Source organism: Oculina patagonica, chromosome 10, assembly GCF_052425735.1.
Source record: "Oculina patagonica isolate OP01 chromosome 10, crgOcupat, whole genome shotgun sequence".
Classification (NCBI taxonomy): Eukaryota; Metazoa; Cnidaria; class Anthozoa; order Scleractinia; family Oculinidae; genus Oculina; species Oculina patagonica.
In genome coordinates this window covers 7,417,074-7,431,323 of record NC_135767.1, presented here as the reverse complement: position 1 = coordinate 7,431,323, position 14,250 = coordinate 7,417,074, and the positions used below count along the sequence as shown (strand labels likewise).

Sequence of the window (14,250 nt, the reverse complement as noted above, 5' to 3'; positions counted from 1 at the left end):
GAGAAAAGACTGGGTACCGAATGTCAAATCCAAGATGGCGGACGACAGTTGTGCAGTTTTGCAGAGTTTCGAGTTGTTTTTGCGGTCTAGAAACACCATAGAATAGAATGAACCATCATGGACGACCACAAAGAACTAGAGTGCATATTATTTTGCGAATTCCACCCGATTGCAGGACCAAAAATTGTTTATCAGGTGAGATTTCTAACAGTCACGTCAGTCAGTTCTGCAACTTGAAGCAGAGCCTCTTTTAACTTCCCTGGCAAAAAATGAGGAAGAAGGAGTTAAGAAAGGCTCTGCTAACAGGGTGCATGTTCTGGTGAACTGCTGAACTGTGGTCATGAATTTTAATTTTTAGTGTACGTCAACAGAAATGCCAACCTAAAAAATTGGGAGCAACTGCAGAATACCCCGCAAAGGGCCATTCCAAAAAGAATTCACACCCCCCCGTTGACGATTTTTTCTTAAGAGGTTCAAAATATGTCGGCACGTTTGATTCTTTCTGAGGGGGTAAGTAAAAAATGTGCAAAAAGTGGTCTTTTCTCTGATGGGGTTAAGAAAAAATCGGGTTTTTCTGAGGGGGGCATCATGTCGGCACTTTGATCTTTTTTTCTTAGGGGGTAAATTTTGAATTACCTTGTCAACCGGGGGGGTGTGGATATAAAATGGAATGGCCCAAATGACATTCACCGAGACAGAACTCTTTGAAGAACGAGGCAGTGAACAATTGGAACTATTGTTATTCAATAAGATAAATCTCATTTGCGGGGTAATCTGCAGTTTCTAAAGCCAAAAATGGAGCAAAAATTGACATCCGGTAGACCACCAATTTTGCATCAAGATACCTCTTCTTGACCTCCAAAACGGCATAAAAAATAGAGCTCCACTGAGCCATCCACCCAATATTTTAAAATTTTCTCCCAGAATTGACCAAAATAAGTGTGAAAACACGTATTTTAAGCACTTTCCTTCATATCCAGGAGATTGTATCCAGGAAACTCACAGATAATCCAGAAGAGTTGGTATAGATCAATGTACAAGCCAAGCTGTGCATGAAATGTGCTATTCCTGGTCAGCTGTTGTGGAATAGAGAAGTTCCTTGCTAAGAGTACATGTATGCAGTGGAATACCGATTTCTTGAACCCCTTGATAACTCTAGCCAAAAGTCATTTGGGTTGCCTCACAAATTCCACCACTACAAATTTTTAACTCCAGAATTATTCTTGCAGCAGTTTTTGTTTCCCTTGGAGGTTCAAGAAAAATAAGGACTCAGTCCACTGTATTATTAAATGGACTCTTAACCAGGAATGGACCAAGTTAACAAAATTTGGAAACAGGGGGCTCTTGTAGTTGGCATGACAACTAGGAAGGATGGAGTGGGGGCATTCCTCTCCCCCTTTGATAATTTAAAAACCTATGTTCTCTGATGTGCTGTCTCCTGCATTCTGTGAAGGCATGGTTTTCAATAAGATTTAGACAATGGTTTTAGCAAAATTTCCATCTTTGGCAGTATTTATTAAAAAAAGTTTATATATGAGCCCAGTGGTCCACCAGGTTGGAGCTTACAGTATTTACTCGAATAAGCGCCATGGCGCTTATTAAATTTTTCGCGCCTCAAGTGCGGCGCTTATTCGAGGGCGGCGCTTATTTAAAAATTGGACGCCACAAACAATGTCATCTAGACGAAACTTCTACTGACTAAAAGAAGGGTATTTTGATTGTCAGTATTCGTCTCTTACGGAAGAAAGTAGTTGCGCTTGCTGTCCTGACAAAGTTTAAAATGTTAACTTAACTACGTATTGTAAGAATTTTGGATAGAAAAAAAATGGGCGAGCGGTAAAACATAACAAGAAGCTCGTAAAGCTTAAAACTGCGCTGGTCACGTGACCACTCTAGGGTAGCCATGTGGGGGGAGCAAAAAAATGCACACCCCCCCCCCCACCCCCTTTATCTGCACATACAGTGTTGCGACTGACAAACAAAATGGTAACAAAACACCTTCTGTGACATTTCATGGTTGACTTGTTCCATCCGCAATTAAATATTTTTCTTATATGTTAATGCTGGCCAAATTTAATTCCCACGATCTTGATCCGTAAAACAAAAAAATCGTTTATCGGGACGACGGGCAAAAGGTTACAACAACGCCCCTGGGTCTGTAAGATCAATCCATAAGTACGCCTGGCTTCACGCCAGGAACGTAAGTATCCGTGAGAATTTCGACAGTATTCCCCATTTGTATAAAACTGAAAACTGGCCCAATAACAATGTTTCGCAGTTTCTATACTGTTAGTACTATTTTTAAACCTCTTTAACAGTTCAAAATAATTATTTTGCCCCTCTTTCGGTTTTCGTATTACAATAGGCGGTTGTAAAAATGCAGCGACTGACAAACTTTTTGTGACGTTTCATGGTTGAGTTGTTCCAGCCGTGATTAATAATTTTTCCTATATGCAAATTCTGGCCGAATTCCCATGCGTGGACGCTGAAGCTGTTTTTAGCACAGAGGGTATTTCCCTAGCATACCGAATGACGTAAGCGATACAAGTCAGGGCATGTTTGTGAAAGGAATTTTTCGTCATATCTCTAAAATCCTTTAGATGACACAGGCCCAAAAATTAGATTACCCTTAAAAAAGAAATACTTCGCAATAAATTTGTTTAGTAAAGACCAATTGAAAGCATTCGCAAAGATTTGAAAGGTAGCTTATAATAGCTTTAAAACATTGCGTGACTCGAGCTCTAGCCGATCGAAAGTGAAACTTGTCATGTCAGCACATTCTTTTACACCAACGTAATGGTATTTATTCACAGATTCTGGCCCGCTGAATTATATTTCTCTTTGATGCGTGGAAATTAAGTATTTTCCAAACGCTTCAAAGTCGAATATCTCACACAAAACATTCTTTGTAAAGACAAAAAAAAAGAAAATGTTTCCATTTGTTACTGATTTGTAGCTACTAAACATCGCGTGACTTCAAGCTTGACCGAGTGGACGTCTGCGTCTGGTCACCGACAAAACGACGAAAAATAAACCCCGTGCAGAGCAAGAACTGCGCAGCGCAGTTAATAACTTGAACTGCAAAACATTGCTTTTGATGAAAAGGAATTTCCAAGGCTGTTTCAGAGTTGCATTGTAGTGCTATTTTTAGTTACCCGGTATACGGAATTTTTCGAACAAGCGCCGCATCGGGACTGCAGCGCTTATTCGGGAGCGGTGCTTATTAACTTTTTTATCCCAAATGCGGCGCTTATTCGAGGGCGGCCCTAATTCGGGGGCGGCGCTTATTCGAGTAAATACGGTATCCTGGTTTCAGTAGCATGAAGCGACCAGGAGTATTTCTACTCCCCCCTGGATGGGATGCCCAGCATTAAAGTCGCGGGTACCCATTTATACACCTGGGTGGAGAAAAGCACTGTGAGAGTAAAGTGTCTTGCCCAAGATAACAACACAATGACCCTGGCCAGGGCACGAATCGGAACCGGTTGATCCGGAGTCTAGTGTCCTAACCATTAGGCCACCACACCTCCCACTGGCAGTATTTTATGAAACAGTTTTATTCTGTTCAATATCAGGTCCCTGAAGACTTCATTTCTAAAGAGGAGTTTGATTGTGTTGCAGTTTACATAATCCCTAAACCTGAACTGCAGAGCAAGCTTATTACAATGTAAGACATTATTAATTGCTTTAGTTTTTATAAACTTGATTTTGTGTACCTTCAAAATACATGTAACCCTTAGTCTTTGTTTTCTAGTGAAATTTCAGCTGGTGAAATTAGCGAACAGCCAGCTCTTAGCTACATTTCTGTTAACCCGAAGTTACTGTTTTATTTTAGGGTATTAACTAATTATTTCTTTTTTCAGTAATGCCCTTGATCACAAGTTCATTGGTTGTCCAATTAGTATAGAGAATGCCAAGTATTCTCGGAATGCTCTAGTCTTCAATGTGTGTTTTGTCCTTGGTCCAAATGTTGACACCATTCGCTATGAGGGTGTGGTCAAGAAGTTAGCAGGTTATATGACGTCACTTGAGGTAATTATTAATAAAATAATATTTAAAATTTATAAATAGTTTACTTACATGTAGTACACATTAAAAAGGTACAGAAGAGGAAGTAATAAACAATCAAGGAACAAAGGGAAATTGAGTCAGGGGCATGTTTATTTCTAGAGAGATTACTAAAGTGATGCCCAGTTGCACTCTGCCCTCTTTCCCTCATCCCTTTTGCTCCTCTGTAATGTGTAGCATAGGCGATAGGGTACAAAACTTTGAAAATGTTGGATGTGCTGGCCTACTGGTCAGTGTGCTGGACTCTGGATTGGGTAGTTTTGGTTTTGAGCCCTGGTCGCGATTGTTATGTTGCATTCTTGGGCAAGACACTACTCTCACAGTGCCTCTCTCCATCCAGGGTTTTACTTGGGGCAACCTGACTGGGGTGGGGATGGTGGTGGGGTTGGAGGGGAGGGGTGGGGTGAGTAACCTGTGATGACTAAGCATCCATCCAAGAGGAGTAGTAATACTCCTAGTTGCTATAACAACCAGAATTAAGTACCAGCATTGATGAGCCATCCTTTGGACTGAGAGAGACAAAGTTTTAATTTTTTAACATTTTTAAAGTTTGAGTTTTGTATGTCAGAAAAATTAAAGTTATTAGAAATTCTAAGCAGTCTGTGGGCTTGTTTACTTAAGCACAATTACAGGACTTGATGAATCTCTGGTCCAAATAGCCCCTATAATGCAGGTTTACATTTACATCAGGCCGGCTAGTTTTACCACCAAGCCTCACTTTCAAGTGCAAACTTGTAAACTTTATGATGAATGAATTCCCAAAACTGAACTGATGAAGGTGGCAGAGGGTTGAGAATAATTCACAAAAACAAGGCTTGGTGGTGAATTTTGAGCATATGATGTTATCATGCATTAGGCCTAGTGTGTTCCGATGAATTTGACTATAAGAGATTGTTCATATGGGTGGCAGTTTATATCTGCTTCTGTCTGTATTGAGGAAGGGTTTGTAGGCAGGGATATACACTCATGGCCTCTTTTACTCCTCTCTCAAGCTATCTGTGGTAAACCAACAATCTTTTTTGTTGAGTGTGAATTTTTCTTACATATTTCATCCCTGGTATGTCTGTAAACACTTTCAAGACTAATAAATTTTTGTTTGTAATTACTTTTCAGCTCGAGTATGGCTTCTTATCCCAAGAAGAAACTAAAGCTTCTCTACCATCTGTTCTCTCAGAAATCCTTCTGGAGTTAAACAAAAATGGAAAGTGCACGATACAGATAGGTAGGTTAATTCCACTGAAATCTAGGTTGTACATTTGACTTGTTGGGGGTAAAGCACAGTGTTGATTCAAATTCAACTGTTCAGTATTATTATTTATACCAGTGTATTTTGTGCGAGGGGTTGTGGCCTAATGGCTTTGGATTGGAATAACTTTCACAGTGCCTCTATCCACCTACAGTGTAGGAGTATAAATGAGTACTGGTGAATTGTTGGGCAACCTGACAGAATGTTAGGGAGTAACCTGTGAAGTACTAGCATCCCATCCAGAGGGGAGGGGGGGGGGGGAGAGTAGAAAAACTCCTAGCTGCTCCATGCAACAGAAACAGGGGTTATATCTAAATACCATTATACACTGTACGTGTAGATAGGCATCAGATCTACTCAACTAGCAGAGCAGCTGTTGATTCCAAGGAAAGTGTTTCCAAGAAAAACAATTAATAAAATGTCCTTTAATGTTAGTGCAGAAATGTCTTTAGCACAATTCCCTTGGAAAGAGAAGTGGGAAGGGGATGGGAGAGTGGGTAGGGTGAAATTGTCTTCTGTCTCTGATAGTGCGACCACTTGTCCCCTCCCCTCAAATCTTCAGGAAATTTTACTGTATTTCTCTTGCTTTTAAGTACAAAATGGAATTCCTTTAGTTACAAGTCTTCTGGAACTGTTAAGACCATTAAATCTACTTGACTGTTCTTGTTATTCTTCAGTTTTGTTTTCAAGTTGCGTATTACCGGTATTTTGTAACCATTGTTCACACAGATGAGGCTAACACTATTCACTTAAAGTGCGACATTGTCAGCAGTAATGATTCCTGCTCTGTGTTGGATCATCAAGTACCAGTGTTTATATGTAACAAGGATGCCTTGTCATCTTCAGAGTGGGATATCACCACACAACAGGTCAGTGACTGGTGTAATGTACACAGGACTATGTTAGAATTAATTAAATTTCCTGTGAGAGAACAGTAAAGTTAAGTCTATCAGCACGTCTATACCAAAAACAGAGCCAATACAAAGTAAAGGTAGTGTAAGTCTGAAATAGGATGAATTGGCTGGCAAGCAGGCTTTAAGTCAGGTGGGAGTCCAGGAGTCCTATGGACGGCCACTTTTCAGAGAAAATTAATATTAATAACTGTATACAGAGGATTTTTTTTAGCAAATTTGGAAATCTTTAGATGCCCTCAGGCCCTCCTATGGGGACTAAGTAAGGCCTTAAAAAAACTTTTGGACTTCCACTTTTTAAATCCTGGCTAAAAGCCTGCTGGCAAGGCCACCAGTAAAACTGACTGATTTTTTGGTTAAGTATTAATTAAAAAGACACTCAACTATTGATATTAGTGGGGAGGGACAGGGGGTGGGAACCTTGGAGTAAAGAATAGGCCATTTCCAAGTTACCCTTTGCCTCTGTTTAAAAACGAGTCTACGTGTGAAACCATTAAAATGAAAATGAGTTTGATTTGCATGAAAATGGACTTTTAGGTGAAACTCATTTTCATATGAATGGTTTTGCACGTAGACTCGTTTTGAAACAGAGGCAAAGGGCAACTCGGAAATGGCCTATTGGTGGAGGCAGAAGAAGAGAGAGAGGAAGTAGATTCCCAAAGTGGCAGGGACCAGGAAAAACAATCTGGACCAATTTTGTAACATTACATAATATTTTGCAATAGAAAAAGCACCAAGAGGTGGAAACCACTAGGACCTGGGAGGAAAAGGTATGGGAAGTAGGAAGTACAAACCCCCCTGTTCCCCTCCCCCTTCCACCTTTCATATCACCTGAATAAAGAAGCCTGAAAATGCAGCTTAACTGTCTCTGTTTTATTTATCCTTAGTCTCAAGGGATTTAGCCCTATAGGTATGCAATGTGTGCAGAGGCTTATATAACTGTAGTCTTTGCAGCATTGCAAACCTATGATTCTAAGTTTTATCAGGGCTCGAGACTAACAGTAGCCAACAAGCCAAAGGCTAGTAAAAATGCAGTTTTGGCTAGTAGGTTTTGGTCTTTCACTAGCCAAAATGGCTAGTAAAAAAATCAGGAATTGGTGGAAAGAAACCGCATTTATTAAAATTGTCTCTCAGAGAATATAACTTACAAGTAAACTGTTGACATTATAGAATGTGAAGCTTTACACAATCTAGTTGACAAAAACGCATGTACATGTACAATTTTTATAGTGAAGAACAAAGCCCAATTTTGTAAGAAAAAAAAACATGAAGATTTAAGGAACATTTTACGGCTCAATGTTTAAACATATCACACATTGTTTTCACCCTCCCCCCCCCCCCTTAAAAGAAGAACTATGCTTAAAAATTGTGGTTAGTAGAAAATAAGTTTTGGCTAGTGAAATCAAAGCTGTCACTAGCCACTTGGCTAGTTAGCAAAAAAGTTAGTCTCGAGCCCTGTTTATTAATAACTGTGTATCTCTTTTAGTCACACATGTTGTACTGATATTATTACTACAGATACTGCCATATATTGACGGCTTCAACCATGTGCAGAGGATTGCTGCTGAAGCAGATGTCGAGATCAGTCTTGTTAGAATGTGTATCCAGGATATGATGTAAGTTCAATCTACAATAATATTATTTTAACTGGCTATATAATTTTATTTGAAATCACTATTTTCTCATCAGAGTTCAATGGCAATTTACTGGTGAATCTAGTACTATCAAGTATCAAAAGAAAAACTTGGCATATACACTGGAAAAGTCAGGCTTACACTCACCTTGCTAAACTTCAGCTTCTGAAACTTGTAGTGACTTCAATGTAGGTGTGTTGCTGCCCCTCCCTGCATGGGATACTAGCCCATCATAGGTTAACCCCCCTTCCTTGAACATTTTGTCAGATTGTCCTTACAGTTGGCTGGTAACTGTTTTGTACTCTTAAGTAGAGAGAATTACTGAGAGAGGTAACTGTGTTGTCCAAGAACACAAACACAATGACCCCCATCACTGGGGCTAAATCCAATCCTGCATGTACAACTTTTAACGCCTCCCATTGGGATCTACTATATCATGAAGACAGTGAGGGTCTATCTCTTTGTTGTTCATAGCTTTTGTTTGGCAGAATTTAAATGGTGAATTTTCCGCTCTGTATTCTATGCTACATGTACAATTTAAGACTGTTTTGGTTTGTTTCCACAGTCAATATAAAGTTGTGAAGCTCATTCCTATTTTTCAGGCAAGTAATTTTTTTTGGCATTAGATTTTCATCTTTATCTGCATTAGTTGTGCAGGGCTACCATTTTTATAGAGACCCTTATTTTGTAATACTCTAGATTAGACAAACTGTCATCTTGCAAATTTCTGCAATATGCCATGGGGTTTAGGGTTTAGGGTTTTTTCCCAGGACTGGAAAGTCGTGGAAAAAGACTACTGGTCCTGGAAAGTTCTGGAAATCGGTTAAACTCAAGTAACAACTGAATTCTCAAAACTGATATTACAAGAAATGTACAGACAGTAAGGAGAAATAATATTGAGATCTTTGGAGTGAAAGTGTTAAATGTAAAGTTTGGAGTCCTTGAAAAATCGATCTGAGTTCTTGAAAAGTCCTGAAAAAGTACTGGAAAATTGTTTGTGAAAAAGGTACAAACCTTGTTATTTAACCGAAAAAGGCTCTTTCTTAGGATTTTTCTTCGGCGGAAATTTTTGTTCCTTGAATAGGGTTGGATGCAAACTACAAAAAGCCCCTAGCTCCATTCGGTGTTTTCAGACTCATTCCAGTTTAATAATCAGTATCATAATGATCTTTAATTTCATACAGTATTCCAATGTGTATATTCCTACACCTGAAGTAAATCAACTGACTCATGACAAGAAATTACAAGAGGAGTGTCTCAAGTACATTGGAAAGAAAGGTAACTGGAAACAATGTTCATTTAAAAATATACCTGTACCCACAGGTATTCAAATCATACTATGAGGGGTCTGTAAAATTTCGAAATTTGATCAAAACATTTCTTCTTTTTTATTTGAAAAGCTGCAATAAAATTCGAAACCTTACCCAGTATTTTTGACTGATCCTTGAGACAATAATTGTCCAAATGGCAAACAAAAGACAAGTGCAAGAAGTAATATATCAAACAGGACTGACAATGTTTCATCACATTTCCAAACACCGAGAAGAGAGTTGAAAATACGACGTGCAGCGGAGTATTTTTGATGAAATTCGAGGTGTTTGAAAATGTGATGAAACACTCTCTAGAGTGTTGACATATCTCCCCAAGAGCGTTTGATGTAGATAATTATCCAGACCTTTGACAAGAAATCAAAGGAGATGAACTCAACCTGAGGGAGATACTCCCATATATAAGCTATATAGGTATGGGCTACTGTGAAGGGTATGGTTTTCAAGCAGTTAAGTCTGGGATAGGGTATAGAAATCAGAGAGTTTTGGTCTAAAATAGGGTATCATTTGCCGAGGAACTGATCAGTGGTATGACGAATTACCGGTGAGTCCAGTATAGTAATAGAAACTCAGAAGAGAAAGAGGCTTTCGTAAACGTAAATAAAATCATCGCGGCAACCTTTGTTGACAGATGTTTTTTGATTAAAAACACTTAAAGTGATAAAGTTCTAATCAAAAGCAAGTGTGGGATAAGGTAAGGATTTTCGGTGTCTAGTCTAGTATAGGGTTCCAAAACCAGCTGTACATGGTCTGGTAAAGGGTAAGGGTTTTAGAGTCCCAGCGGAATACCCCCAACCAAAAAAATATACAGAGTACCCCCTGGGCATTGTAGCATCAACTGATAAAGAAAGACTGGAAAGTGCACAAAAAACCGTTACCAGCCACCTTACTGGCAGTTGAAATATTTAATTATATTTTGTCTAGCTTGCTGTACAGTGAAAGTTACATGTAGAATGACTTTGTGAATGAAGATGTTATAAAAGACATTTAACATTTTAATTCCAGGTCGCACCCCGCCTTCATTTCGTGACGTGTTTATGCTGTATTGCGGGCTCAGTCCAGGGGCGACCGTGAGAGACCTGTGTACGAGATACAATCCCGGCAGTCTTCGAGTGGATGAGAGGTAATGAAAAATTCTTATATATATACATATCGTGTAAAGAGTTTCATAACTTATTTTGTCTTGCCAAAAAAAAAAACTTGAATCCCTTAGGACAAGTCGCGAAAAAGTTATGGCTGTTTCAGATTTAAAGTAATCAGTTTGCATTAAGAATGAGAAACCATTCTTTCCAGCGAATTTTTCGATGACGTTTTTGATGGATTTAGAGTAGAGGAGTTTTTAACTGAATGTCGAAAGTAATAAAGAGTGGCTTTGGTTTTCCTTTTCTACGCTTGGTGATTGGTTTAAAAAACTCGCGCCACCTCTCAACCAACCAGATGCAAAAAACAAACCCAAAACCAAACTGAAGTTTGGCGCGTTGGTTTGTTGAGTTGTTTACGTTTGTAATTAGCCTTTGTGATTCTTTAGACTCTCAACTTAAAAACGCTCTCTTCTCGTAAAGTAATAACTTAGCAATAAAACGTTACTGCACAAATTTACTTACCGGTATTATAATATAAAATTATTTATTTTTATAGTGCTGCCATACAAAGGAACATTCCAGGGATGTCTCGCTGCAACATGTACCCCCACATTTTCTTGTGTGTGTACCGTAATTTTGTCCCTGCTACATGTCCCTGTTTCTTTTCCCTTTCAATGTCAGCAACTTCAAGTTTAATGGGAGTGTCATTGTGGTGGCAGAGATTTAACGACAGTTTCACTTTTTTATCACTTTTTGTACCTCTTTAGGCGGTTAATTCAATTTGGTATGGTGACAGGTATAATTCGTCGTCTCCATAAATACCCAGTACAACTAACAACACCTACAAAGAGTGCGTCCCTACCCAGAGGCCATCACAAGACGAGAGGAAGGCATCGCGACTCAGAAGCGAACAGGTTTAAGCTCGCAGACAAGTGAGGGTAACAATGAATTTGTGTAGACTGTAGGATGCATGGTAGCTTAATGATTAATGCACTGGACTCTAGATCAAACGGTCCAGGAGCCCTTGCCGGGGTCATTGCGTCGGATGAAAGAGTTTGATCCTTTCAGCTAGCCGAAGCTTAGGGACGGATCGTGTAATTTTTTTTTGGGGGGGGGGGAGGGGGGAGGGATTGGGCAATTTCTTCTGAGTAAGAATTTTTATGTCAGAATTGGTGTTTGATTTTTACCAACTTAAGCCTTTGCAAGTTTTTTTTTGCACTATCCATGTTTACCAGTTAGGGCTTGCTTGAATTTTTTCCCATGCTTACTTGTGCACGACTTTTTCCTCCTACTTTTCTTGTGGAAGTTTTTTTCATCATTGCCACCCCCCCCCCCCCCCCACCCCCACCTCAAAAATTAATTGGGCCGCCCCTTGATGAAACATTCGTACATTTCTTTGATATTACACAGGCTTTTTGATGCTGCTGTTCAGTTAGGGCGCGTTCGCTTGGGATCAATCCGGAATAAGAATAATTGGAATAATGCGATTTAGCGTTCGTTTGGCTGCTCTTCCTTTCCCGGAATACTTGGATTTCCATTCCGGCTATTCTGCTTCCAGGAGCAGAATAGCCGGAATATATTCCGTAATATATTCTTGTTCAATAATATTCCCAAACGAACGCGCCCTTAGTCAACTAACAAAATTACAATTATTTTATTTATTGACTTATTTTTTAACAGATGGTTAGATGGAAATCACAACTACGACGAAATATGCTGTAAAACAGGTATGATTGTTTTATGGGCTTGCTTCTGCACGTTTACTCTTATTGGATAACCCACGTGGCACGATTTTTTTAACCAATCAAAGAGCCTAACAAACACAAAACACGTCGATCACTTTTGACAGTTAATCAAACACCACTTAGCTCAACATGTCATTGTTTTCAGTGTTTTCTATACATTTCTTTCAACGTAAGTTTTGCGAATTAAGTACTACATCGAGATAATATTTAACAACTATTCCACGAGCGCGCGTTGGATATGAGATAGTAGATAGCCAACTCGTCGCTACGCGCCTCGTTGGCTATAACGATCTCATATCCAACAAGCGCGAGTGGAATAATTGTTCTATTAAAAACACCCAAAGAATTGCAATATTCGAGCTCCCAAGCTATTTTCGTTGACGCGTATCGGCTACCATATTTGTGGTCAATGGTATATGAGCTCATATACTATTCCTGTTAACCAATCAAAACGCAGGAATTGCAATATACCATTGCTAGTTTTTGATAATCTCTTAAATATCGAGAGTTGACCAAAGTTGAAATTCTTGCTTTCGTTTTACTGTGAACTCATCGACGATTGCGCGTCACTTATCGATTTTGACCCTGCTCAAATTTTTCATCGGAGTCGACGAAAGTTTCAGTTTGTGTGAAAGGTAGAAGAAGTCATTTCTCGCGTTTGCTTTGAACGTTGGACCGCACTTAGATGATTATCGCGATGATTATCGACATATCCTCTTTCCCAACACTCATCTCTTAAAGGGGTAGTGTCACCGAGTTTAAGTGCTACTTGAAAATTCAATGAAGGTGTTGCTATTAATTAAAAATCCACTAATAGTGGCCTGCCCTTGCTTTAATGTACTGTACTAGTCATGAAAATTGTTAAAAAGTGGTGTGGTCACTGACATGTAAGAAGAAAGTGACCTAAAACTTAAAAAAGGTCGGGCTGACGTTTTCAAGTTTGATAGTGTTCCTTGGAAGAAAATCTCATAAAACCATTAATTATGGTTTTTTTCGCATTTTGGAGAATGAATTTATGCTTTTCTTTTATTGTTCAAGGGTTATTTTGTTGATCAGTGGGTGTACCCTCACAGATCTAGCACAGTTCCCCAAAAGTTTAGAAGACTTCTCGAGACACTGTCTCTTTAACTTTCGTTAACCTAAGAACAGACTCCCAAGTGAAGTAGAAGGCAAAAAAGTCCGCGAACGCAGCAATTTCCTCCCCCACCCCACCCCCTCCCTCATACCCCTCTGGTTAACTGAACTGTTCGAGGCTAAACCCTTGTCGACTCTCATTTCAGTTTGATTTCAGCGGTCTTAACGTTGTACTAACTGACACTTTGCACTTGTCTTCAGGTCTAACGTATCAAGAATTGGAGGATATTGTTGAAGGAGACCCTCATATTGTGGTGATATGGAAATGAGTGCTTTTCGAAGAGAAATTCAATTATTACAATAACTGAACTTTCAGTAAAGCTGAAAATCATGAGTTCCGATATACTTTTTTTTCGACAAGAAGGTCAGATCGGAATTAATGTAAATTACCGAAATATAATTTATCTAAGAATACCTTTAATTATTTTATTATTCAATACAATAAATGCCTAAAAGGCGTGTTTGTGTACCTTTTTGCATTTCAGTTTGGTCTGGTTGTTCGAATAGTGTTCAGTAATCGGTTTTTTGTAGATAAGGCAAGTCAATCGAGTTTTTCACTAACTAAAGATTTGTTTTTGTTTCTTTCTTAGTTTTCTAATTCGGGGCCATTTTCTTGGCCGGAATCCCCGAAACGCGAGCCCGCGATATTTCGTTAGGGTTGTTGCCTAGCAACATGGCGTGTCCGCTTGGTGACGTCACGGCTCTTTAGTGATTGGCTGAAAAGAATCGATCGGAAAGTCTTCGTCTTCTTCAACGAGAAATTACCAAAACGATATTTGTTTTACCTACAATTTGAACAATTTACGAGTGATTCAGAGTGATTTTACTAAATAGACTAAAACCCGTGAAATAGTTATTACGCTTTTAGTTACTATTAGACACTAACTCCATTGTTCTCTTTTGTTTAGTTTTTGACTATTACGTACGCTTAAATTGTCTCGGAAATTAAAAAGAACTTAGCAAGCGAACGCAGTCGGTTTTTCGGCCTGTTGTAGTTATTTTTCGATAGTATCTATATAACAAAAGGAGGAGAAAACTGTCCACTTTTGTCAGCAGCTAAGGTTTTTTTTCTTGCTGTCCTTTCATACTAGTTTTGTTCCCC

The 14,250-nt window shown here is 39.1% G+C and overlaps 1 protein-coding gene across 1 annotated transcript; it reads left to right on the top strand.

Annotated features, from left to right (window-relative positions):
- The first annotated feature begins 24 nt into the window (after positions 1-24).
- On the top strand, positions 25-13,417 carry LOC144628329 (GATOR1 complex protein NPRL2-like). The gene is made up of 12 exons (XM_078486431.1): positions 25-195; positions 3,576-3,667; positions 3,864-4,032; positions 5,182-5,290; positions 6,044-6,183; positions 7,744-7,841; positions 8,425-8,461; positions 9,044-9,137; positions 10,193-10,310; positions 11,037-11,201; positions 11,950-11,996; positions 13,350-13,417. The coding sequence occupies exons 1-12, from the start codon at positions 118-120 to the stop codon at positions 13,415-13,417; spliced, it is 1,215 nt and encodes a 404-aa protein (XP_078342557.1). The 5' UTR covers positions 25-117.
- The last annotated feature ends 833 nt before the right edge of the window (positions 13,418-14,250 follow it).

Bases quoted from the DNA above. Each gene is read 5' to 3' on its own strand.
- LOC144628329 (XM_078486431.1), top strand. From the start codon at position 118: ATGGACGACCACAAAGAACTAGAGTGCATATTATTTTGCGAATTCCAC. The intron at 10,311-11,036 runs GTAATGAAAAAT...GTACCTCTTTAG, and splicing joins AGTCTTCGAGTGGATGAGAG to GCGGTTAATTCAATTTGGTA. The intron at 11,202-11,949 runs GTGAGGGTAACA...ATTTTTTAACAG, and splicing joins AGGTTTAAGCTCGCAGACAA to ATGGTTAGATGGAAATCACA.